A 25,077-nucleotide genomic window follows, 5' to 3' on the forward strand; every position below is an offset into this window, starting at 1 on the left:
TTATTAATCTTTCTTTTTAAAAAAGTTGATTTTTTTTGTTTTTTGTGTTTTTTTTTTTTTGTTTTTGTTTTTTTTTTAGGTAAACCTCTTTCTGTTTCCCCTCCCACACTCTGCCCACCCTCCTCTTAAAAATATAAAAATGTCCAACCCCGGATAACTAGAGTACAATAAATAAACAGTAAACACAAAAACATACTTTATTTGTTTCTCCTTTATACAAAATAAGGAAACTAGAAGCGTTCGACTTCCAAAAAAGTATAATACTGTACATCCTGACGACCCAGCCTCCAGGCCCCGGGCAGGGAGGGTGGTCAACGGGCCAGAGCCCAGAAATCTCGGCGCCTTGCCCAGCGTGGGGGGGCGGGGGAGACGGGAGGAGCAGGAGGGGCGAGGGTTCCGGTCCGGCCCGGACCCCCGGGCTCACAGTCGGTGTCAAGGGGAGGAGGGGCGGGGGCGGGGTGCGTGCCCCGCGCCCCCAGCGCCGCGAGCTCCGGGCCGGCCCCTCCTGGGAAGCGGACCTTGGTCCTCGAGCGCGGCCGCCAGGGGGCGCGCGCGCGCAGGCGGCTGGGCCCTCGCGGGGACCGCCCGAGCCGCCCCGGGGCGGCGCTCGCTCCCTCTGCCGTGGGCCCCGCGGCGGGCGCGCTCTCCGCGTCTCCGCTCCTCCCCGCGCTCCCTTCTCTCTCTCTCTCTCTTTTCTCTGATCATCTTGTTTCAAAGACGGGGAAAGCAGAGTGAGAAATAAGGTTCCCCGCTGCCGTTGGGAAGGCCGCGAGGGGGCAAGCCCGCCCCGCCCCCCGGCCTCGGGCCCCGGTCGGCCTCGGGCCCCGGTCGGGTCGGGTCGGGTCGGGGTCCGGGGCGAGCTCCTCCGCCGCCCTTACCACACGGCGGCCTCGTTGAGCTCGGGGTTGGGGTGCGCCAGGGGTCCGCTGTAGCCGCCCGCGCCGCTCATGGGGAAGGGCGGGCTGGGCCCGCCGCCGAACACCTCGCCGGGCAGGGGGTGCAGCGCGCCGGGCAGGCCGGGCTCGGGGCTGGGCGTGTCCGGGTGCGAGATCATGTCGGTGAAGCGGGGGTTGTCGGCGGCGTGCGGGCCGGCCAGCGGCGGCTCCAGGGCGCCCAGCGGCGTGGAGCCGGGCCCCGACGCGGCCAGGAAGCTCGAGTCGGCCGGGGACTGCGCCTGCGACGGCGGGCCGTGGGCGAAGAAGTCGTAGTTGCCTCCGGGCGCGTAGTAGTCGCCTTGGTAGTCTGCGGGGGCCGGGGGAGACGGGCAGAGGTCAGGGGCGCCCGGGCCGAGGCCCAGGCCCCGCGGGGACCCCCCCCCCCGCCCCGCGCGCAGGGACAGGCCGAGCGAGCCCAGAGCCAGCGCGGGGACAGAGGCCCAGACACCGAGGCGGGACATGCACCCACCGACCCGAGGGCGCACTCGGAGACCCGGACACACGCAGAAAGAGCTGGTGACTTCAGACTCGGAGGGTCCCCGCCAGGGACCCGGTCGCGGAGAGACAGTGAACGTCCCAGACCGCGTCTCAGAACTGGGGAGACGGCCACAGAGGGCCAGGGACACAGAGACAGCCAGAGAAGGGTCAGTGAGACATCGGCAGAGCGCAGAGAGACAGAGGAACCTCCAGACTCAGGTCAGAAAAGAGACCCAGAGGGGCCAAGCCCAAGGCAGAGACAGAGACCAGGGCGATCGCCTAGGACAAGCCGGAGAAAGAGATGAGACAACTGTGTGCTCAGAGACACACTTGTAAAAAAGGGGCGAGAGACCCAGGAGCCAAGGGGAAGGCCAGGAGAGAGAGGCACTCAGGGACCGACCAGATGAGTCAGAGAGATGCCAAAGGCGCCTGAAGTAGAGCTGGGCCGTGATGCTGGGGGGGACGGACGCCAGAGCACCAAGTGGTGGAGAGCGGGCAGCCACCTGGTGCAGCCCAGCCCGACCTGGGCCCCAGGCCGGAGCAGCGGAGAGGGGCTGGCAAATTGGGCCAGCAGACGAGGCAATGGAACTAGGAGCCCTCGAGGCTGCTGAGCATCCTCTCCTTCACCTCCGGCACCCCGCGGACCTGGCCGGCCCCCCGCCCTATCAAGGACAGCTCTGCGACCTTCTGGGTGAATGTGGGGGTCTGACAATTCGCCGCGGCCTCCCTAGACCTGACTGGAGGGAGGGCGGGCATTCGCCTGATCTCGCAGGTCCAACATTTCATGGGAGCTTCAGTGGGAAGCCTGGGTCCTTCAGTCTCACCCCTGTCCAGCCAGGACATGCAGGTTCTGAGGCATTTGGGGTCTCTGAGTCCTTTTGAGAATCTGGTGATAGCCATAAGCTCTCTCCAGAAAATTCACAAATTGCATTTTACCCGCAAAATCAGGAAGTGCGGGACTCCGGATTACGAGCCCACTCTGAATAAATTGTTTCCGCATCCACTCTCTGACCTCCTCCCAGAACTCCTTCGCACACGGTCCTTGCAAGACAGCCTCTTCCCTTCCTCCAGGTCGGCCGTGAAGGTTTGGGGTGTGGGACCCCAGGAAAGAATCACCTTGTAGCCGGCACCGGTGACAATAACCCGCTTTGTGCGGTGGGAAAACCAGCGCGCCCCCAGGCTGGGGTTTTCTCCTCGACGTCGCCCACCCCACGCTGGGTCTTTGGGTCTCGGTCGGCAGGGTGAATTCTGGACGTCCCCGGCCGCCTGCCCCCCTTCTTTCTCCAAACCCTGAAATCAGTCCAAATGGGGGGTTCCTGGAGGCGCGCCTTGTAGACGCTTTAAGCAACAGCTAAAACGGTCGCCAATTACTTTTTTTAAAAACCACTCACTCCATTCTCCCCGAAAGTGAAGGGAAAGGTTGGAAGCGGCGAATTTGGGGCCCCTAAGGGACGGGGATGGGGGACGGCCTCGGCCCGCAGCGAGCCGGTGAGCCAGCGAGGGCCGCGGCCCCCGCGCGGAGCGCGCCGCCTCCGCCCATATGGCGGCCGGGCCGGAGGTAATTGGAACAAACGCCGTCTGAAAAGGGCACAAAAGCCGCAGCTGGGGCTTTGTCCGCGCTCCCACGGGGAGCCGCCAGCCCCGCCGCCCAGCCCCTTTCTCGCCCGCTGCCGGCCGCCGCCGCCCGGATCTCCCAGCGCGGACTAGGCGGGGCTGCCTCCCTGGGGCTGGGGGGTCCTCCCCCCCATTCCGGAGAAAGAGGGGCCCGCGTGTCCAGGCCCCCCCCCCGCATCCAGCAGACGCGCGGGTGGAGGAGGGGGCGGGATTGGTGGGGGCACAGCAGTCCTCGGGGAAACCTGGCTTAATTACCCAGGCGGGGAGAGATTCCGGACCGCGCCGCCCCACCACCTCCGGGCACCCGGGCGGGGATGGTGCGCGCAGCGAGGCAGAGATAGGTAGGGAGAGTTCCAGACTGAAGCCGGCCCCACGCGTCCACCCTCCGAGCTGCCCTCCCTCCGCGCCCGCAGCCCCCGGCTCCCGCCCTGCCAGCGCAAAGTCTCTCCTCCAGAAGCACAGCCGCGCAATTTGCCCTCCTGCAATTTCAGGAGCCCCCGGAGGGACCTGAAGATCTAACCGCCTAGGTCGACCCTGTACTGAAGCCTTCCTTCCTAGGTCTGCCTGCGTACCCGGCGGCGCCTACGCTACCCGTTGGTTTCGGCATTTTCTCCAAACCCACGTTTCTAAGAAAAGTCACCTCTCCCCAAACGGGGCCACTAGCCTCGGCCCCTCACCCCAGGCCCGTGGCACTGAACGACTCAGCGGAGATCTTAGGCACAGGCAGTCCTGCGGGCTCTCCAAATTCAGAGGCTCAGAAACACAACAGGGAGGTGTTTTCCTGGAGTCCAAAGGTTGGGGAAGTGCAGGGCAAGGGACTGGATTTCCCAGAGCACCTGAGGTTACCAAAAAGCCAGGATGAAGGAGCTGGGATGGTAGTGGGGGATCGGGATGGGTCGCCTAGCAGATGCAAAGGAAATGGAGCGAAATGGAGCGGTGAGGGGACCAGAGAGGAAGGAAAAGAAGAGGGAAGGAAGAAGAGAAGTGATGGAGAGGACCCAAACCCTGCGACACCCGTGACCGAATGCCTCTCTGCAAACTCCAGCTCCTTGCCGCCTATATCCCTAAAGATAGAAATTGGGGTGGGCTCAATTCCCGCACCTCCAACCCCAATGAACACAGGAGTCCTGCCCAGAGCAACTGCCCCATCCTAGCTAACAGTGCCAAACGCTGAGCAGAGTCCCCGGAGGCGTGGAACAGGAGGTGCCGACTAGGAAGCTAGCTAGCAGGTGGCTGGGGCTGGATCCTGACCTCTCCATCCCTACTGCCGGCGCTCCCTCCAGTGCCAGTGTTCCTGCTGGTGCCAAGGGCCCCGCGCAACCACCACCGCGAGGCAAGGGCAGCAGGAAGGCTGTGTGTCCGGCTGGGGAGGGTGCATGTAGATTTGCAGTGCTCGCCTGGGTATGAAGCTTGGGAGTGTGTGAGCCTGTCAATCTCTTTGGGTATGTTTGTCCGTGAGTGAATCCGGGGAGTAGCGCACACCTGTGTATTGTGTGTGATCGTGTTCCTAGATGCGCATCCCTGAGGTCTCTGAACTCCAGTGTGCATGCAAGGGAGGGGCAATCATGTGTCCTGCGTGGGTGAGTGTGTTTATCTGCGTGTATCAACCGTATGGGTGAGTGAACCCATGTGTTTGATTTTGTGTCCAGGAGGTATCTATGGCTGAGCGTTCGCGCCCCTGCTGCTGTGTGTCTGTTAAGGTGTGTTCATGACTGTGTACCTTCCCCGCAGGTAGAAAGGAGGGAGGGGATCCCGGGCGGCCAACGGCAGGGGCCTCTGCCTGCGTCCTCAGTCCCCCAAACCACACGGGGCCGAGCGTAGGGCAGGGCGTTCGGGGCTTTGGGGGGTCCTTACCTCCGTAGTAGGTGTACGGAGTGGACCCCAACATCTCAGACTCGTCCAAGCGGCCGCCCAGCGGACGCATGCGCCGCGGACTCCGGAAGAAGGCGTGTCTCCGGGCGCCCAGTGCGCTCAGCTGTTTCATCCTGCGTTCTTTGGACCTTCGGTTCTGGAACCACACCTGGGACAGGGCAAGGATTGTGAGCTCGGGTCCAGGGTGTCCCTCCCCTCCCTGCCCAGGCCGCCCCTTCTGGGTCCTATAGCCTCCTCCACACCAAGACTGCCCGGAGGCGGGAGCCGGGCGGATTAGGCCCCGAGAGGTGGAGAGGGGCTTCGGGGAACCAGCCAAGGGTGAAGGATTTCGCGGACCCGTGGGGCGACTCATAAAGACTTGGGCTTCCTGGTCCTCGGCCCGCCCTCGGCCTGACGGCTTTATAAAGGCCTCCCGCCCAGCACGGCTCTGGTCCCGGCCCCTCGACTTCCCAGCCGGGCTCTGGCGGGTTGTCTGTCTCCCCACGAACCAACACAGGGAGGGGGCGCGTCAAGAGCCTTGCCTCTTTCTCTGCTCCGAAAGATGGGAGGGAAGGAGGTGCCCAACAGGGCTTAAAACTCTCCCTGAACGGGAAGGGGGCGGGATTCCGAGCGATGAGCGACCCGCCCAAGATCCCACCGTCTTGGGCACCGCAGGACTATGCTGGATCTTTTGGTAGAAGTTTGACCAGCTGGCCCTGTCGGCGGGCTCACCCGAACTTGGTGCGCTCTTAGCCCGGAGCAAGGCCGGGAGGCTCCTCTGAGCTCCCGGGCTCCGGGGCTCAGCTGGCCGGGGGGAAGGAAGGGTGCCCCGGGCCCGCCCGCACCTGGATAACGCGCATGTTGAGGCCGGTCTCCTGTGCCAACTGTTCACGGATGTGGCGCGTGGGCTTGGGAGTGGCGGCAAAGGCGGCCTTGAGCGTCTCCAGCTGCTTGGCTTTGATGGTGGTGCGCGGGCCGCGCCTTTTCGTGCCCGAGTTCTGCTCCTCGTTCTCGTTGTTGGCCGTCTCCTTGTCCGACGACGTCGAGTTGTCTGTCTCCTTGGGGTCGTCCTGGAGCGGGTCCTGGAGGTCCGGGGACAAACTGCGGTCCGTACAGGATGACACTGCGGGTGGACGGGACGGGAAGAGGACAGCGCCGTCAGCGGTCAGCGGTGGCCAAAGGTCTCTCCAGTCGGGTAGCTGGTCCCCAGCGACCCGGCTGCCAGCCGCTGGCGCCCGCTGTGGGTTCCCTTGTGAGCATAGCGACAGCCCCTCCCCCAGGGGTCCGGCGCCTGCCCATTCCCTCCAGGTAGGGCCAGGTCTTTGGAGGGACCCTTCTCCAGCCTTCCCGGCCCTTTTGGGCCACTGCTTGGGGGAAGGGGGAGGCACGCCCTGTGGGGGAGTCTGGCCTCCGTGTAGAGGGGACAGGAGGAGGCCACGGATACATTCTGGGCCTCAGATCTTCCTCCCCCGTCTGTCCTTCCTCCAGTCCCTGATTATCATCCTTCCACTGTAGCTGCAATTACCAGGAGCTGAAAAGACTAGGAAAGGGGGGGGGGGGAGAATTGTGTGGCTTCAAATGGGGGTAGCCCCTCAATGGAAGGAGAAGGGGAAAGAGCTTGTAGTCTATCCTGTAGGACCAATTCCAAATCCCTGCACCCTCCCCACCACCCTAGAAATGCCCGAAGGGAGCTCTGAGACAGACACAGAAACACACAAGGGGCCAAGTGGAGAGTGCCAGGCTGACTGTGGTGGGAAGGTCTTAGGGCCTCAGGCTGCGGAGGGGAGGAGACAGCCTACCTGAGTTGAGGCTGCCCTCCTTGAGGCTGGAGGAGCTCAGGTAGTCATCCTTGCACACAAACTTGTTTTCGTCGATGACGTAGAGCTCCTCGCCCGTGGACAGCTGCTTGTTGCACACCATGCAGGTGAAGCAGTTGAGGTGGAAGACTTTACTGCGGGCCTTGCGCACCAGGTCGCTGGGCGAGATGCCTTGCGCACAGCCGGCACACTTAGTGCCGAAACGCCTGCAGACACAACAGGGCCTGTCACCTTGGAGCAGCCCGGGGTCCCATCCTCTTGAGCTCCTGACTTCTTCCCACCCACCCTAGCCTCTGAGAAGCCCCCATGTCCACATCTGTCAAATGAGACCTGCAATCCTGTACTCTCTGGCTAGTGTGAGAGGTGAGACAAATGTCCTGGGCTCTTCTTACGGCTGGGACTCTCATGGCTTGTTCAGGTTTACTTGTACTCCACAAGGTTTAGAGAAATGGGTGCAGCCTTCAGCTGAGCACAGACCCAATGTACCCCAAGATGCTCCCCGCATCCCTGCCAGATACGCCTGGGCTGCTTGAGGCAAACTTGGCTGTCCAAGTTATTTGGCATTTTCAGCCTGGCCAGCCAGGTTTGGACCACTCCTTGGCTTTGCCTCCTGGGTCCTGTCCAGTCTGCCGGGGCCCAGGTTAGGCCAGTTGGCCTGGCTGGTAGGTCTTAGCAATGGGGTGGGGAGCTCCCCTCCCGAGCTGGACCTGAGCAGGACGGAAGGCATCTTTCGCTGATTCCCAATGCCACCGGCACTGGAGGCCTTCCAGTCCCCACTCTGGGACCCGTTGGAGCTACTTGGCCCTGTGGACAGCAGGGCCTCAGAAACTGTGGAGTCTGGAAAGCAGGGATTGAGTCTTCAACCCCCCTAAAATCTCTGGCCCTGGCAGGCATCAGGAGAATGTGACTAGAAGGCAGTCCTAAACCTGCATGGCAGGTACACAGGATCTCTCAAATTCCCCCCCCTTTCCCGCGTTCCTGATCTAAATCCTTTTCTTTCTCTCTTGAGCGCTTGGAGAAGGCCAGCCTCCCCCAAAATGGGTGGTGCAGGCGAGCACTGGGAGGGGTGAGGTGCAGGTGGAGAGGGAGAGCAAGGGCCCGGGACCTTGGGGCCCCACATCTACTCATACCCATGTCTCTAAACAGGGCGAATTTGGGTGACGTTGATGTAGTGAGGGCATTAGAAGCCATAAGTCACTTTTGGCCTTATCCGGCAGCGTAATTGGCCATATGCACCTTATCAAAAATCATTAGGCACTTTGCAAGCACCGCCACATTAGGGGCCTCGGGCCTCCGGAGCTAGGGAGTTTACACGTGTAAAGCTGTGGCTGACATTTTCTCCTATTCAAATTCCCTAGTGCCGAGCCGTTGGGGCCGGGGAGCAGCCTTTCTCCACGCTGTTAATCACGCCCCCCTTCCCTCGGTGCCCGGAATTCACAGGCACAAAGCCGGCTCTGGGCGCCTGGCAGAAGCAGGCAGGGCTGAGCCGCCAGAAAACCCACAGCCTTCCAGGCCAGCCCTTGGAGGTTCCCAGCTGGGGAAACTGAGGCTCTGGCTCACCTGAGGACCCCTGTGGGCAGCCAAGGGGAGGTGACACATCACAGACTGGACCCTGGAGGTCCTGATTCTCAGCTTCGATTTTTGTTTGTACATTTCAAGATGGGAGAAAATGTTTAAGGAGTTGGTGGGGTGGGGGGCAAGGAGGAGAAGGTTCCCTCCCCCCATCATCAGAGGAGATCTTCCTGGCTGAACCCCCTTGGAGTTGGGAAAGTTTCAGCTTGTCCAGGAGGGCTCTGGGGCCCTGGCCCGCCGGGCGTCAGCCCCTGGGCTCCTGCTTTCTGCCCAGTGGGAGAAGCCTCCAGCAGCCCCTACCTTAGGCAAAAATTCTCACTGTCTCAGAACCGGGCTTGAATTCCACCCTGGGGTCGCAGCTGCGGGGAAGGAGCAGAGACGCGTGGGGAGCAAGTTTGTCAGGGCTTCTTCGCCCTGCCCCGCCGCGGCTGCAAGCCGGCCTGCCGGAGCGAACTAGAGACAGCGAGGCAGCGTTCTTCGTACTCCGCCCGGGCTCGGGCGCTTTCCTGGACCAAGGACAGGACGAGAGCAGTGGGCTGCCCCGCTTCCCATTTAAGCTTGCGAGCCCAGGAGGCCGGTTTCGCGGTCTCCCCTTCCCGGGCGCCCCGGCGGAGCGCGCGCAGGGCGGGCGCGCAGGCGGCGGGGCGGCGCGGCCTCTTACCTGAAGAAGTCGTTTTTGCAGTAGAGCTTGCCCTCGCGCGAGAAGCACTTCTCCGAGAGGTTGGTCTTACACTCGCAGCACTGAACGCATTTGATGTGCCACGCGCGGTCCAGCACGTTCAGCAGAAAGCGGTCGAGGATGGGCCGCTCGCAGCCGGCACAGTGCACCATCATAGCGCCCCGGCGGCTCGGGCCGCCCTGCCCTCCCTTTGGGCCCCCGGCCCTCGGGCCCCCAGGCCCCGCCGCTGCGCTCCGCCTCTTATCTCGGCCGCCGCCGGGCGAGTCCGGGCCGGACCCAGACTCAGCCGGTCAAGTCCTTGGGTGATCGCTGGCCTGGCGCTGGGCTGCCCGGGGTGGGGTGGGGAGGGGTGGCTTTCACAGCCTCATGCCTCGGGCCGCGCGCCCCAGTGCTTGTTCCGGGCTCCCCCAGGTATCTTGGGTGGCTAATGGCCTCGGTGCTGCGGAGCGGCTTTCCCCGGTGGCGGAGGCGCCGGCACTTTCCCCCACTTTCAAGCGGTCCCGATCCTCATCTTTGTCTGGCCGCCGCCTAATTCGCGCATCCTTATTCAGATTTGGTGACGTGGCGCGGCACGTAGGGGGCCCGGCGGCCAATGGGCGCGCGGTGGCCATGGCAACCTCTTAAATTTATAGCATATCTAAATTGGCTACAGCGTTGCGGTCCGGACAGAGCAAAAAAAACAAGGCATCAGTATTGTTGAGTATTAGCTTGTACCTGGTTCGGAGGCTAAGTAAGTATTTACCTTCCAGTTTGGGGCTGGGGGCGGGGTGGGGGGCCGCGCGATCTGAAAACTGCATCTCCCTTCTCTCTTCCCACAAATATTTGGGGGCCGGGATTCCAGGGCCTAGTGGGAGAGGGGCCCTGCCCCGTTCGCCATCCCCGGAACTTGCAGAAGTTGCCCGAAGCCCGGAGCGCGCTCTGCGTCCGCCTCCTCTTCCCTAGTCCAGCTCGCCCAGATTGGATTCTCTCTTCCCCGCGTCCCTGGGGTTTGCGCCCAGGAGCTGCGACGGCGCGGTTCACGGGGCTCCCAGAGCCGGGCCGGCTTCTTTTGTCATACACGGAGCTGGGGCCCAGCCCAGCCTTTCTCACGGACACAGAGGGAGAGAGAGAGAGAGCGAGAGAGAAAGAGAGAGAGCGAGAGAGCAAGCGAGCGTGAGAGCGAGCCGCGCTGTTTGGGTATCTTTCCCTTTGCAGGCCCAGGCCCAAGTTGGGGGAGGGTGTCATCTGGCCTGGTCCCGGACCCCGGAGTTTCAGGCCTGAGCGCTCGCACCACGGAGTTCTGGGGGAGACTTGGGGAGATCAGGGCAGACTGGTCTTTCTGAAGCCTGATCAGAGGTGGCGTTCACCAGTTCACCACGTCTCTCCTTTCCTCGTCGCACTTTCCAGATCCCGGTCAGCCAGTCAGGGCACCGTGGTGAGTGGGTCCCACTGCCGCATCCGGAACGCCAGAGATTGCGTGGGTGCTGCTTGCACACGCAGCGCGTGCGGGCTGCGTGTGCAAGTTGCAATCTACGTAGGACGCAGAAAGAGCGGTTCGTTGTTAGGGAGCTGAGGGTCTGGGGAGTATGTGTGTGTGTGTGGTGGGGGGAGGGGGTAAGCGGGTGCTTGCAGGTGCCTGTGAAGAGGGAAATGTGGGTCTGGGGGACGGAGGGAGAGGCCAGGCCTCCTTTCCCACGGGGCCAACCTGGCGACCGTGCGCTCCAAGTTAGGGAGGCCAGGCAGGCTCCTCAGGATTTTTCCATCCTGCTCATCGGCTGCAGGCTAACCGAATAGGTAGGCCCTGGGCTGGAGCCAGAGAAGTGTGTTTGTGCCAAGACTTGGCTGTGAATGTGTGTTTGGGTGCATTTATTGAGTTTGTTAGTCTATATTTGCTGTTTGAGAATTGCATTTTTGTCTGTTTATAGTTAGTAATCAATCATGTGAGTAATTTTGGTTTGTGTCTTTTTTGTGCAAATTTGTGTGCTTGTATTCGTGTGTAGCTCAGCTGTGTATATTAGTCTGTGCGTACTTATTTTTGTTGGTCTGTGTATATGCATGTATGCTTACTTTTGGACACTGGAATGTAAGGGTGTTTGCATGCATGAGTGTGCATCTGTGTACGATTATTGTGTATGTGTGCCATCACGTTGCTGTGCAAGTGGACTTAAAAAAAAATCTGGATGTGTGTGTTTGTGTGTGGGTGAACGTGTGCATGCTGGAGACCTCGTGTGCATCTGACTGAGCTGGGCTGAGTGTGTTTGTGAGTGCAGAATTTGTGGATCTGTGTTTGTGTGCCAGTCACTATTTGTGTGGATGGCAGTGTTTTTGTTTATGTGACTCCTGTAGGTCTGGGGGGTTCGTTGTGTGTGTATTCCTAGCATCACCTTTGTGGATTTGGCAGGGGCAGGATTTCTGGATGCCTGTGTTGGGGCATTTGGTGGAGGCACAGAGATGCTTAGAGATGCTTACTTCTCTCTCTGTTCCCGTCCAGGCCTAGCGCTGTCCCCCACAGTCTCTAGGGGAGATGATCTGGCCGGGGACAGGAAACTGACAGATGCTGGTCACCAGGTGGGACACTGACCCGCAGCTGGGTCTCTGAAAAGAAGTCCCCAAATAGGATAGCTTCTGCCTGATGGTGCTGTTACTCCATCTTCGGGCTTGCCCAGGGACAGGTGTCTATACCACATAGCAGCTTAGCGGTGTGGCTGGTTAGAGCCTGGCTCGGCCAGGAACAAGTAGACTGGATCTTGCCAGGTCCCCCAGGCCCAGCTGGGAGAGCTCCAAGAGCCCCAAATGAAACCACAGTTTCTGGAAGTGCCGGGCCGTGCCCGCCTGCAGGGCAGGATCCAAGAGAACCAAGACCACAGGAGGAGAGAGGCGTCAGGCTGGACATGGAGGCCAGTTGGGTTGCCTACTCGCCCTTTGTTTCATTGGGGTTTCTCTCTCCCGCGTTCTCTGCACATCTGTTTTCCTTTCTGTCTCCTTTTCTCGCTTACATTCAGCCTCTGTTCTCTTTCTGTTTCCCTTTCCCTCTGTTTTTCCCCCCCATCACTTTCCTTCTTGATTTCGCTGGTTTTATTTCCTTCCCTCTGCCTCTGCTGGGGTAGCCAAATCCAGCACCCGGCTCAATGCTGCAAAGAACAATTTTCATCGTGCACCATACAGCTATTGGGGTGCTCGAAGACTCACATACAGTCATTAAAAGCCCCCATCTGATGGCCTCTGCCCTGCTCTGGACTAGGCACCTGGAACCCACTCTCCTCCAACCCCTTCAGCCCCCCCAAACCATGGTCCAGTACCCCGAGAGCCGAGTTGCTCTCAGCCCTGGCTTTGCCAACCCTGCCCGGCTGCTGGGTGCTGTGTGCCGGGTTCCACGTGGGACACATCCACCCACCCTCACTCACCTCCTGGATGTGCTTAAATGCCAATGCACAGCCAGGCCACAGCAGTTAAGATACCAGGTTAGGGAGGTAGCAGGAACTGGGGACAGTCTCATAGAGCAGCTCTGGTTCATCCCGAGCCTGAGCTTGGATGTCGTGAGGGGGCTGAATGCCCAATTGCAGGAGATGAGGGTACTGCTTCCAGAAGCCTTGGTCTGGCCTTCTGCCTCCTATAGCTGAGTTTACCCATCCTGTCCAGGTCACAGCCTCCCCCGCCAAGTCACCTTGGGGGCCTCAGCACAGCCCAGCCCCAGTCCAAAACCTCCATGCCCCAGCCCAGCTGCAGGAAAGCCTGCTTGGCCTCTGCCAGCTCTCCACCTTCCAGGGTGCACAGCATCGAAAAAACGCCAGCAGACCAACTATTAGACGAATTATCCCGCCCTAACAGCGCTAACAGATGGCGACCAGGCAGCGAAATCCCCTCCTATATGTAACTAATAAACCGCTTGTGTCTTAACAGGGTAATGCATGGAGACGCAATGTCACTTATACAAGATGTTGATGGAATTTACTATATAAAAATCTTCCTCCTAGACTAAAGAGTATCAACATTACAACTCGACAGACGGCGGCGGGATAAGTAAAACAGACAAAAGACAAACAAGATAATAATCTGTTTCCAATCACTTAAGCCCTGTAGAGTTAGTAATATGCGGTTTGCATATTCCCCCTTGAGTTCGGTAATTAATTACCGGCGAAGAGGCACACACCCGCCCGGGGTGGGAGTTTTGAGGCGCGCTGAGCTGGGGCTTGGTGGGGGCGTCTTTCCTGTCTTCTTCAGCCCGGGACGCAGGGCAGAGGCCGGAATGGGGACTCTTCGGGGCTCCTGGAGCTGACCTACCCTCCGGCTAAAGAGAATTTTCGGTTGCGCCTCCCTACTCCTTCTCGGAAACTCTCTTGCCTGGGGGGACGGGGATGGGGAATTTCTGCAGCCCAGCAGGAACCTGGGGCTTTTCCGGCGACCAGAGTATCTCCCTTCGCCCCTCTGAAGGCATCCCTCCCTTTGAATGGGGCAGAGCGGCTTGCTTTCTTGGGGAACGCGCGCTCTGAGGGAACCGGAGGGGCGCGCCCCTCGTCCTCCTCTCCGCGTGGCGTCTCGGGCGGCTCAGCGGGTCCTCTCCCGACTTCGATCATTACCTCCCCCCAACCCCCCAGCCAAACGCATCCTCCGCATCCCCCCCCCCGCCCCCCCCGGCCCCCAAGAGCCAGCGCGGCTTTAACATTAAACAAACGCAGCGAGCGCCTTAGAGCTGCGCTCTCGGCCGGGTGTGCGCGGCGGCGGCGGCGTTACAAATTGTAAATTTAAATTGCTCGCCGGATTCATTACCTCCCCTCTTTGATTTCAGCCAGCCGTGAAAAATTATACTGGTGTACCACTGAGAAACTGTTTTGCCGCAAAGAGCCCGCGCCTAATCACTGGCTTTCTCCCTCCGACAAAAGTGTAATTATTTTGTTTGGGGTGTAAATATAGGCCGCGCCGCGCACACACACTCAGCGTCCCGCCGCGCCGCCGCGCACTGCCCGCCGCCGCGCGCATCGGCCCCGGCCCCGGCCCCGGCCCCGGCCCCGGCCCCGAGCAGGAGCGAGCGTGGAGGCGAGGCCCCGCGGTCCCCAGGCCCCAGGCCCCAGGCCCCCGGGCCCCCGGGCCGGACGACAGCGGCGGGCTCGGCGCTCCGGCGAGACCCAGAGAGCCGAGCCGGCCGGCCAGGTCCCCAGCTCCTGTCCTGCTCGGGGGTTCGAGTTTGCCCGACGACGCCCAGAAACGTGTGCGCCCCGGCTCGCCTCGGTGGACGCCGGTGAGGCGTGATGCGTGCGTTAGGGCTCGGGCTCAGGCCTCGGGCTCCCCGCAGGGATGCAGAAGGAATGTGGGGGTGGATGAGCCTTCCGGGAGCCCCGAGGGGGCGGCCACCTGGGGGCAGCCCTGAGTCCAGGCAGGGAAAGTATCCGGGCCTGGGCGTCCCCAAGAGAGCCGGCGGCATAGGCGGAAGAACCCTGGAAGACCGGGGCGCGATCAGGCCGATGTGCCCCCTAACGCTCCGCCTTGGACTGCTCGGTTTCCAGAACATCTCTGCGGGGTGCAGGGCCTTCCTGTCAGTTGAATTGCGCACGGCTTAATTAACGGTCTCGTTAACTGGGCAGGCCCGACCTGGAACGTTTAATCAAAAAGGCAGGGAATCCCTCTGCTTCCTTCCTTCCTTCCTTCCTTCCTTCCTTCCTTCCTTCCTTCCTTCCTTCCTTCCTTCCTTCCCTCCCTCCCTCCCTCCTCCCTTCCTTCCTCTATTTATCCATTCAACAACAGCACTCCTCCCCAAGCTCCCTTCCTCCCCCCAGTCTCCTCCCGATCTCCTCCCGACCGACCGGCTGGGAGGGGGCTCTTGAGTTTGAACTAAACCCCAGCCCAGTATCTGGACTGGGACTTCAAGGGGCCTGTGGGGTGCCAGCCAGCAGGTGTTGGGTGGCTTTGGAACAGGCACTGGGGCCAGAAGGCTGTGTCAGCCCCATGGGGGCCAGGAGTCCGGCAATCACTGGTGGCTGGCTGGGCAGCCCTACCAGGCGCCAGGGGCAGGTCTGGCATCTCTGGGAGGGAGCAGGTAGGGAGGACAGTGGCTGAACAGCACTTTCAGGTTGTAGGATATCCAGTCCTAAAGTGAGTGCATGTGCTAGTGGGCTCTGGCCAGCTTAGAGACCCCGACGATTTTTGTGGCCAAGGCCGGTGTAGTGGTCCCTCTCTCCTTCCTGCAAGCCCCCTCCAGGAATGCACCCTCCCAGTGGCCCCACACGCCAGGCTGTTGGGCCAGCTCCTGCAGGCTGTATTTCTTAGGTTCTACAACCTAGGGCTGAACTCAGACTCCCAGTCACTAGGAGGACAGAGTCTGGGGCTAATTGCTGGGGGCCAGAGGGGTGTTGAGGAGGACAGAAAGAAAGGTGCAAGCCAGACTCCCAACTTGTGAGGAAAACACCGAGGCTTTTGTTCAGAGAGGGAAAACCCTGCACATGGTGCTGAGCTGCAGGGCTGAGCGACAACTGCCCACCGAAGTGCATTTCCCAGGCAGCCTGATAGGCTGAAGGTCTGAGCTGAAAACCACCGGGACCCTCATCCTTGCCCCTGTTGTGGGCCTGGAGCCCGGCCCCAGCTGTTTGGCATCGGAGGGCAGGCAGGACTGAAGGCTGGGGAGCTGTAGTTGCTGCTTCTCTGGCCCCATTGAGCGTATCTTAAGGTGGAGACCATCCGCCAGTGTGTAGGAAGCCGTTTCTACGATGAGGCCTGTCACCCTGCTCCATCTCTGGAACACAAATGGGGAGAGCTTTCCAGGGGCCCTAACATTCACATTAAGGATTCCCTAGACTTTCTAATTTCCCTCCCTCTGACCAGTTAGTCTGCGTTTGACTCTGTATCTTGCTGTCCCTTTTTTTTCTCTTGGTCTTTTCCGTGGTCTCGATAACATTGACCCCCTTCTCTCCCCATTCTATCCCACCTCCTCTCCCCGCCCCTCCCTATCTCACCTTCTTTTTGTCAACCTAATATGGGTTCCTTTATAATTCGCCCGACTTTGGCAGCCCGGGCATGGGGTGTGTGTGTGTGTGTGTGTGTGTGTGCACGTGCGCGCGTGCGCGCGTATTTCTCGGCTGCTAATGATTGTGTGTTGATAGAGTAAAGCAGTGGCCTCATTAGCCTTTGTTTAGAAGGTGTTAAAAGGGAAATCTGCATCGGAAAGCCGCGGTTTACACTGCAGCAGGGCTGAACCGCGCGCCGGAGCGGGCTGGGTGGGTGGGTGGATAGGGGGGCGTCCTCTCCCCACCTCTAAGCGCCTGCCGCGGTGGACCTGGGGAGGGGGGAGGGGCCCAGGGAAAGCGACCCCCAGCTCTTTCCTCCCAAGGCGAGTATGTTTACCCCGCTGTGCGCCCTTCTGCTCCGTGGGGACCTCAGCGGGGACCGCGCTTTCTCTAAAACTCTTTTGAGCTGCCCAACAGTGTGCGGTGGCCTTTCTCCTCTGGGTTTCTTGGGGGAGGAGGAGGGGGAAGGACAGAATGCTGCTTCGGAAAAAAAAAATTCCAGGGATTTTTTTTTTCCCCCTCTTGAAGGGGATGGAGAGGAATCTTATTTTGGAGGTGGATACCAATCCATCCACAGTGTCTGGACTGGGCTCCGGGTCTTCTGGCTGGTTGGTTTGTGGCGATATCTCTGTGCTCCAGACGCTGGTGTGGGGGCCGTAAGCTTTAGATCTGCAAGAGTCCTCTTTCCGTCTTTCTTTCCTACTAGAATATTTGCAGATGGCCAGAGGAAGTCTTCCTTGTACAGGAGGCTCATTCTTAAACTTTCCTTATCTATACTCCCACCCTAGAGCTCCACCTGGGTAACAGATTCTGTGAAAACAAAACGTAGCTTGGCTGGCTGACTTCTCTGAGGCTTGGCGAAAGGCAGAACTTTATTGAAACTGGGCTTCATTCTCTCTCTCTCTCTCTCTCTCTCTATGTATGTTTAGTGTAAGATTTGGAGAATGAGCTTCACACACAGGGCATTGCCCACCCCCTCCGGGAAGCAAGGTTTTAGGCAAAGGAGAACACGAGAAGAGATTCTTTTTATCCTGGATCCTACAAAAGGGCCCAGAAAAAAAAAAAAAAGTATTTTGAGCAGCCTCTGTAGGTGAGGCTTGTTGAACTCAGAGCTAGATGCTTTCTCTAGTGAAAGGGAGAAAAATTGAGGCTGAATTCGTGTGGCCGGATGTATGGTTTCTGAACATAACATAATCCATTGCTTTTTCCAGGCTTAGTTTGAATTGGAAAAAAAAAACCCTCTCTCATCTTTCTGGCTCCCGTCTCCCAGTGGTGGTTTTTCCCTTCCTGGGTTTGATGCTGTGGGTCTTAGGCCAAGCTCAGCTGGTCTGGGCGTCCTTGTGTGTTCACAGCTCGGGATGCGCACCAGCGAACCGTTCGACATCCCAGGCTTTCCCCCCCCCCCCGCCCCCCCGAAGGCTAGGCGTTGTCTAGGGACAGATGTGGGAGGCTGGGGCCTGGGACAGTGACAGTGAAACGAATTCCAAAGGCAATCTGAACTCGCCACGGCGACACCCCAGCCCCCAGCACCATGTAGACAGGAGGGAGATTCCCGGAGAAGCCAAGTTAAAATCGGCCGCCGCGATATCGTGGGATGGGATCAGGGCCGAGTTCGGAGGATGCGGGGAGAGGAAAGGAAGCCTTTCTCCCTCTGCTATGCGCTCTCTCTCTCTTTCCAAAGCAGGTTTGGTGGAGTGAGAAGCGGGCGCGCCAGCGGTGGCTGCCGGGCTGAGCGCGGGCGCTGGAGTTTGGACCAAGACAAAGACGGGAGCTGTCCGCGGTGCTGATCCCGCCGCGCCGCCAAGGGGCAAACGGGCTCTTGGAACCTGCCCTCTCCCTCTTTACCCCGTCCTTTTGTCTTTCCTTTATTCTGTGATTTTCTCCCTCTCCTACGTTTATTTCCCCCCTTTTGTCTTTCCTTAGAACCCGAGCCCTGTACAGGTATATATCAAAGAACAAAACAATTGACTAAAAACGGTGTCTTCTCCTTTCTTTCCAAATAAATGATGTGAGAAAGGTTTATTTCAAACATAGTCTAAAACAGTTACACGTAGCTATCTCTAACCCCAAAGAAATGAAAATTCATGCTTAAAACAATAGAACTGAGCAATAGTGAATGCTGTGAATCTGCCCTTTGATTTATTCTGAAGAAGAGGCTAGGGGTTTAGACATTTTAGTTTCAGGAAAATCATATCCTTGGCACCTGAACTATGAAGGTTCAAAAATATAAGAGCTGGGGAGGATTGGTGGCCAAATATGAAGGTGAACAGACTAAGGCACTTGCCTATAAGTCAATAGATGGCTTGTGAGGGGCAAAGCATGGACGGTAAGTTGACTTAACCGTTTGAGGCCAAGATGAGATCTGAAAGGATAACGATCTTCAGGATTATTAAGATGGAAATGGTTCTTTTTGAAAGTTTGGATACAAAAGGGTTAATCTGGTGTTTCATTTTCTAAATGTGCACCGTGTTATCTAGATGCCAGGCATGGTGTATAACCAAGCATCGATTCCTCTGCTCAAATTTTATGCAGCACTTGTCTAAAGAAGTTTGTGCAGGGGAGAAAAAAACCACATACTCCCTCTGGAGGGGGGGGGCTTCCACCCATATTAATGCACACAGATCTGTATACATTCCTTCTGGCGTCTCATAGATACACTGCTTCCCAGAGAGCTCAGATACCCTGGGGCCACTTCTTCGTGTGGTCTTCTCTCAACCCTCCAAGCCTCCCCACTGCAGGGGTGTCAGCTAAGCCAGGTTGTAAGCATCGTCCATACATCTGGAGAGAGGTCCCTGTGAATTCAATGGGGTAGATTCATTCTAGCTCCCCACCTGAGCATTCTAGAGCTAATTTGCCCATAAAGGCAGAGGAACCAGAATTCTCAAATGGGGATAATTTGTAATAGAGGGTTGAATCTCTGGATTGGGATAATGAACCCCAGTTCCTCCAAGCCCTGACTGTTAAAACTACTGCAGATCTTTCATTAAGACCCAAACAGTCATCCATCTGGATCATACACCTTTCAACCTCTTAAAATGCAAAATCTCATAGTGCCAGGAGAGAAACCCTCACCTTAAGTGAGTAAAGGAGAAATGAAAAAACAAAACAAAACAAAAAACCCAAAACAAAACCGAACCATGTATTGAGTGACCGCTATGTGCATTTGATTCCTAATCTTCGGTAAGATTCTGAAAAGTAGTAGTTATTTATCATGGCTCCATATTGCAGTTGAGGAATTTGAGGCTCAGAGATGTTCCTTAAGTTTCTTATGGTTACACAATGATTCTAACCTAGGTCTCATTGGTTCTGGAACCTATGCTTGTTCTCATACCCCATGCTTTTTTGGAGGCCATATGGATGGTTATACTGGAGGTTATATCAGTGATTACGCTACCATAGTCCCTTTGGGTTCCCCAGTCATCATGGCCTTTGGAAGTTGGTTCAAATTCCACATCTGAAAGCAAGAAAAAGAATAGAGAAGACAGAGGACCCTCCATTCATGTGGCTTAGGTGGGTTTTCAGAAAACGTGAAAAGGATCCTGTGTCATCCTGGACCCACATCTGAGAGTCATCCTTACCTCCCCCATTCTCTCCTACCTTGTATCCGATCCATCAGCAAGTTCAGTTAGCTCTGCCTCCAAATATATTCCAACCCATCTACTTCTCACCTTCTTCTTCATTATCACCCTAGTCTAAGCCACCATCATCTCATTTGTTTTATAACAGTAGCCTCCTGACTGGTCTCCCTGTTTCTTCTATCCTTGCTCTCCTCTGCAATCCATTCTCTACACGATAACTAAAGTTATATTTTAAAATCATAAATCAGATCTTGTCATTCTTCTGCTTTTAGCCCTCCAACGACTCCCTAGTGCACTTGGAATAAAATCCATACTCCTCACCTTGCTCTGCAGGGCTCTTTGTGATTGGCTCCTACCCATCTCTGTAACATGCTCCCTCTTCATTGGCCCTCCTGCTGTGCCTCACACACTTCTCATTTCTTCTCCAGGCCTTTGCACTTGGCTTACCCCTCTACCCTCAGGTCCTTATGATATTTACTCCCTCTTATTTCTTAGATCTCAGCTCAAATGTCAACTCCTCAGAGAAGTGAGGAGCCACCTTAGCTAAGCACCCCAACCTCAGTCACTCCCTACCTCTTTGTCAATCTTCTTTATACCCCTTATCAATATCCAGAATTATCCTATGTATATTTTTAGGTGCACATTATCCGTCCTTCTTCATAAAATATCAGTTCTTTGAGGGCAGAGACTGTGTTCATCTTGTTTACTATTGAACCCCTTGTGCCCAGCCCAGGACCTCAGATATAGCTGTCCAACACCTATGTGTCAACTGAATGGATAATGAATGAATATATAGATGACCCACATGGTACAGAAGTGAATGGAGATGGATGTGCAAAGCTGAGGAAGGGCTGAACTTCATTTACCCATCTTCTGGATCCTACAACTGGAGGAGCTGACTGGGTGGGTTCCCAGTATGGAAACAGGAAGAAAGAAGTTTCCCCAAAGACCCAAAAAGGGTATGAAGTCTTTAAGTGGATTCTGAAGACCAGATACAGGATCAAATTGGGGTGGAGAATCAGGTTTATGCCTTGGAGAGTGATTTTTATTTGTTCTTGTTGGGTCTGAAGCCTTCTCTTGGTTATAAACAAAAGGGTGATAAAGGAAAAAGCACAACAAATCACAAGATATCTAAATTATAAAATCTTTTTTGAAAAGTGTAGTCAGTCCTGCTTGTGAAGAAAGGTATTAAGTGTGTTAATGGCTTTGACTCTGGAGCCCAATTTCCCTGGGCTGGACTCTGGCTCCATTGCTTACTAGCTGTGTGATATGGGGCAAATCACTTAGCTTCTCTGTTCCTCAGTTTCCTCATCTGTGGAATAGAGATAAAAGTAGTATGCCTGTTTTATAGAGTGGTGATGAAGGATTGCTCTAGTTTGTTTTATTTGTATTGGAGTTTGGTATAGCAGAGGAAAAGGGGAGCCGAGTATGTTCGGGGATGCGAGTGGGGAAGATGATGGTACAAACTGAATACAAAGGGAAAAGATGAGATTCGTCTTTAAGATCTGATTTTCTCCTTTAAGAGCTCTTTTTTTACCTGTCAATGTAGAAGACAGCTCTGAAGTTAGAGGGCCTGGCTTAGAGTCTTAGTCACATTGCTGACCAGCTCAGTCATGGCAGGAAGGAACACTCAGCCTCTTTGATCCTCAGTCTTCTCATTTGTAAAATGGGCCATAATTGTGCCTGCTTCATAGGGTTGCCTGGAGCATTTGAGGAGATGATATTTGGGAACCTGGATAGCATCCAGCTTTCTGGTAGTTAGCTGCTATTGCTGGGTCTTGTTTGGAACCTATTTTCTTTACTTTTTACAAAGAGAAATGTCTCTTTGAGCAGGTGAAAGTGAGTGAGACCATTTTGTTGGACCTTGAGATAGAATAGGAAGGTGAGAGTTAACTTCTGGGAGGAAGGTATAAATAACTATGTGCTTGGAGTCATTAAAGGGTCTTCTAGGGGCACCTGGGTGGCTCAGTGGTTGAGTGTCTGCCTTTGGCTCAGGTCGTGATCCCTGGGTCCTGGGATCGAGTCCCACATCAGGCTCCCTCACAGGGAGCTTGCTTCCCCCTCTGCCTGTGTCTCTGCTTCTCTCTCTGTGTCTCTCGTGAATAAATAAATGAAATCTTAAAAAAAAAATCTAATCCCACGGCTGGGGCTGGCCCAGTTTCAGATAGAGCTGGTTCCCAGAGGCCTTATCTGGGCCACTGTGGTTGCTTTCACCCTTCAGAGGAACTATCCTTTACATAATGGAAGTGTTCTACAAAGACATGTCTCCATCCTGCAATGGTCAATGTCACCAGGTATTAAATGCAGTACTGGAATGTGACATTAAGATAATTCTCCTGGTGAATCCTTTTGTTAAGTTAATGATTACCCCCTAATCTGTAGCATTAAAAAATTTACTGAGTCTTTTTAGGTGCCTGACATTGCGCTATGCATTGCAATGATCCATGTGAAACATGTCATCTTGTTGCATTCTCAGAATAGCACTAGGAGGCAGACCCCATTTTACAGGTGGAGAAACTAAGAGAGGGGAAGTCACACAGCTGATGAGTGTCAGAGCCCACCATCCAGATTTGTACCTGGATCTGAATTTCTGGCCACAGTGCTAATCAATCTCTCTCTCTCTCTCTCTCTCTCTCTCCCTCGGAAAATTTAAAAGAAAAAATGTCACCATATAATATGGGCTGCCCATGCAAATCTTCTGTGAAGAAGTGATGCACAAATGTTAGCTGTGAACAGAGCAGCATTTCTTTCAGTGTGGTCCCCCTGTTGGTGCATCTCATTGACACATAGTCAAAAAGATCCTCTGATGAAATTGAAGTGGGGTGGAGTCTCCCTTTCTCTGAGTAACACCAAGGAGGCTTTCCTTTTCCTCTTCTTGGGTTCTTCACTCTTTGGCTGACTCTGGAGACCACCATTTCCTACCCAGCACTCTGGTGTTGCTTTGTCTTTATCAGAGACTGCAGGAGCTGGTAAGCTTGGCAGAGGGGGGTTGAGCTGTATTCATCTGTTTCTCCTTACCCACCCCTCCTTACAGTTGTCTTATATCAGATGGTTTTGATACAGGTGTTTTGAATGAGTGAATGAACAGCCAGGTGACCCTGTAGTGTCTTGTTCCTAATTATCTGTAACCATCCCTAATTATAATTCACCTGCTGATAGGTCCACCTAGAGCAGGCTTTATTATAATAGAGCAGCACTATTAACATTTTGGGCCAGATAATTCTTTGTTGTGGGAAGCTGTCCTGTGCACAGAAGGATGTGGGGCAGCACCCTCTGCCTCTCTTCCCCATGTGACAGTAGTAACACCTCCTCCCAGTTGTGGCAACCCAAAGCATTTCTAGGTGTGGCCAAATGTCCCCTGGGGTACAACATTACCCCTGCTTAAGAATCACTGATCTAGAGTCAGATCTGCCAAACTACCTCTAGCCCTTGGAAGCCTAGGGATTCCAGAACCTGACCTGTACTTTGAACAACATACAGTAATACTGAGATCTTACTCTGGGATAGAGTCTGTGCAGCATCTGGGAGGTGGCATTTATTTTTTATTTTTAAAAATATTTTATTTTGTTTAAATTCAATTTGCCAGCATATATTATAACACCCAGTGCTGCTCATCACATCCTGTGCCCTCCTTAATGCCCATCACCCAGTCACCCCATCCCCGCACCCACCTCCCCTTCTGCAACCCTTTGTTCCCAGAGTAAGGAGTCTCTCATGGTCTGTCTTCCTTTCTAACTTTTCCTCACTCAGTTTCACCCCCTTCCCTTGGAGTCCCTTTCGCTATTTCTTAAATTCCACACGTGAGTGAGTGAAACCATATGATAATTGTCTTCCTGGGAGGTGGTGCTTATAGAGGTAAATCATCTACATCTGCAGAGTGCCTCATTTCACTGTATGGGTTGCCTACTGTGTGCCATGCAGTGTGCGGGAGGCCAAGTCTGCAGTTGCCTCAGTGAATGAGGAGCATCCTTCTCCCAACCCCCAAACTCCTCACAGCTTGGCAGGGGAGACTCACCATAAACTTGAATTTCCATGCAATGTCTATGCATTACTTGAAACATCAAAGGAGAAAACTACAGACTTGCTGGGTTGTTCGTTCATTCATTCCTTCCTCCAAAGCCATCAAGCCCGGTGTGTTTGCTTTCCTTACTTAACGGCTCACTGTCCTCATTTGCAAACCAGGAAAAATAATAATGATAAAAGAAACGAATAAGCTCATGGAGTTGTGAGGATTAAATGAGATGATAAATGCAAAGTGCTTTGTACAGTGCCTGGCACAAGGTAAGTGCCCAATTAATGATGGTTGCTATTAATTATTAGTGATGAAATATGGAGTAGTCATAAGAACAGCACAGATTTGTTGAATAATTGTTTGAAGTACATGCATGAAAGTGCCTTGTCTACAAAAGGTAATCAATAAATATTTACATAATAGAATCATACCCTTATTAAGGGAAATAAGGAGTTATCCCTCAGAATAAAGGAGGAGGGTGTAAGCTCTCTTTCCTGGACCAGGTCCCCAGGGCTACAGATGTGTTCTGTTCAGAGTCCAATCTTTTTATTTTTCTAAAGCCTGCAGCTATTTCTACTCTTTCTGCATTTTCTCTCCCCTGCTTCCCACTACTGTCAACCTGGGTTTCTGTTTCTAACCTCCCTTTTTGGGAAGCCCTGTTTATATCAGTCAGGGCTGATTTTGTATCTCAAGGGCTATATGGTGCATCTGGGGACATGATGGCTGACCGTACAGGTGCAGTGTGCAATAGGCATTGAACACATAGACCAGGGATACTGCTAAACATCCTACAATGCACAAGACCATTTCCTCCAACTCCAGAATTATTCAAAATCTCAGTAGTGTAGAGGTAGAGAAACCCTGCCTTATATTCTATGGTTGGTAGGAAGCCCCCATTCCACTGCCTGGGATTAAGGCCCAAACACCCAGGCCCTTTCACTAAAGCCTTTGCTTGTGTGTGTGTGTGTGTATGTGTGTGTCCACACCCAGCTGGGCTTGGCCCACTCCCTCCTGAGCCAATTGATAGCCTCAGCTGGTCAGATCCCCAGGGCCAGTAGCCACATGGGCTAATCCAGAGAGCCCTCCTGGCAGGCAGGTGTTACGAAAACCTCTTGGGGCCTCTTTGCCTTTTCTACTTCTCTCTGGGAGGCTTCAGGATTTTTGAGATCTCATGAAACCAGACCTGAGAATGTGTTGTTTTTTTTTTAAAGATTTTATGTATTTATTCCAGAGAGAGAGAGAAAGAGAGAGGGAGGGAGGGAGAGAGAGAGAGAGAGAGAGAGAGAGAGAGAGAAAGAGAGAATGCAGGGGGGAGGGACAGAGGGAGAGGAGAGAGAATCCAAGCAGATCCTGCTCTGAGCATGGAGTCTGACACAGGGCTCAATTTCACCACCATGAGATCATGACCTGAGACGAAGCCACGTCCTACACTTAACCAACTGGGCCACCCAGGTGACCTGAGAAGGTCTTTGTTTTTAAAGATACCGTTGGGTTTCTCTCAGGAAGGAGGTAATCCAGCTATTGCACACAAGTCTCCATGAGGCCATGACCCTGTGGAATCTCCAGGT

General features: G+C 55.4%; 1 protein-coding gene and 1 long non-coding RNA gene across 2 annotated transcripts; one reads left to right on the forward strand and one right to left on the reverse strand.

Moving 5' to 3' along the window:
* Positions 1 to 874: 874 nt before the first annotated feature.
* On the reverse strand, positions 875 to 9,169 carry LHX5 (LIM homeobox 5). Its single transcript, XM_038574525.1, has 5 exons — positions 8,928 to 9,169; positions 6,677 to 6,900; positions 5,723 to 6,000; positions 4,881 to 5,046; positions 875 to 1,242 (listed from the first exon to the last, which is right to left on the reverse strand). Exons 1-5 carry the CDS (start codon positions 9,098 to 9,100, stop codon positions 875 to 877), a joined length of 1,209 nt encoding a protein of 402 aa, XP_038430453.1. The 5' UTR covers positions 9,101 to 9,169.
* Positions 9,170 to 9,607: 438 nt separating this feature from the next.
* On the forward strand, positions 9,608 to 17,894 carry LOC111092662. The gene is made up of 2 exons (XR_005378993.1): positions 9,608 to 9,675; positions 17,604 to 17,894. It is a non-coding gene; the product is annotated as an uncharacterized LOC111092662 (long non-coding RNA).
* Positions 17,895 to 25,077: the final 7,183 nt, after the last annotated feature.

This window comes from Canis lupus, chromosome 26, assembly GCF_011100685.1.
Source record: "Canis lupus familiaris isolate Mischka breed German Shepherd chromosome 26, alternate assembly UU_Cfam_GSD_1.0, whole genome shotgun sequence".
Classification (NCBI taxonomy): domain Eukaryota; kingdom Metazoa; phylum Chordata; class Mammalia; order Carnivora; family Canidae; genus Canis; species Canis lupus.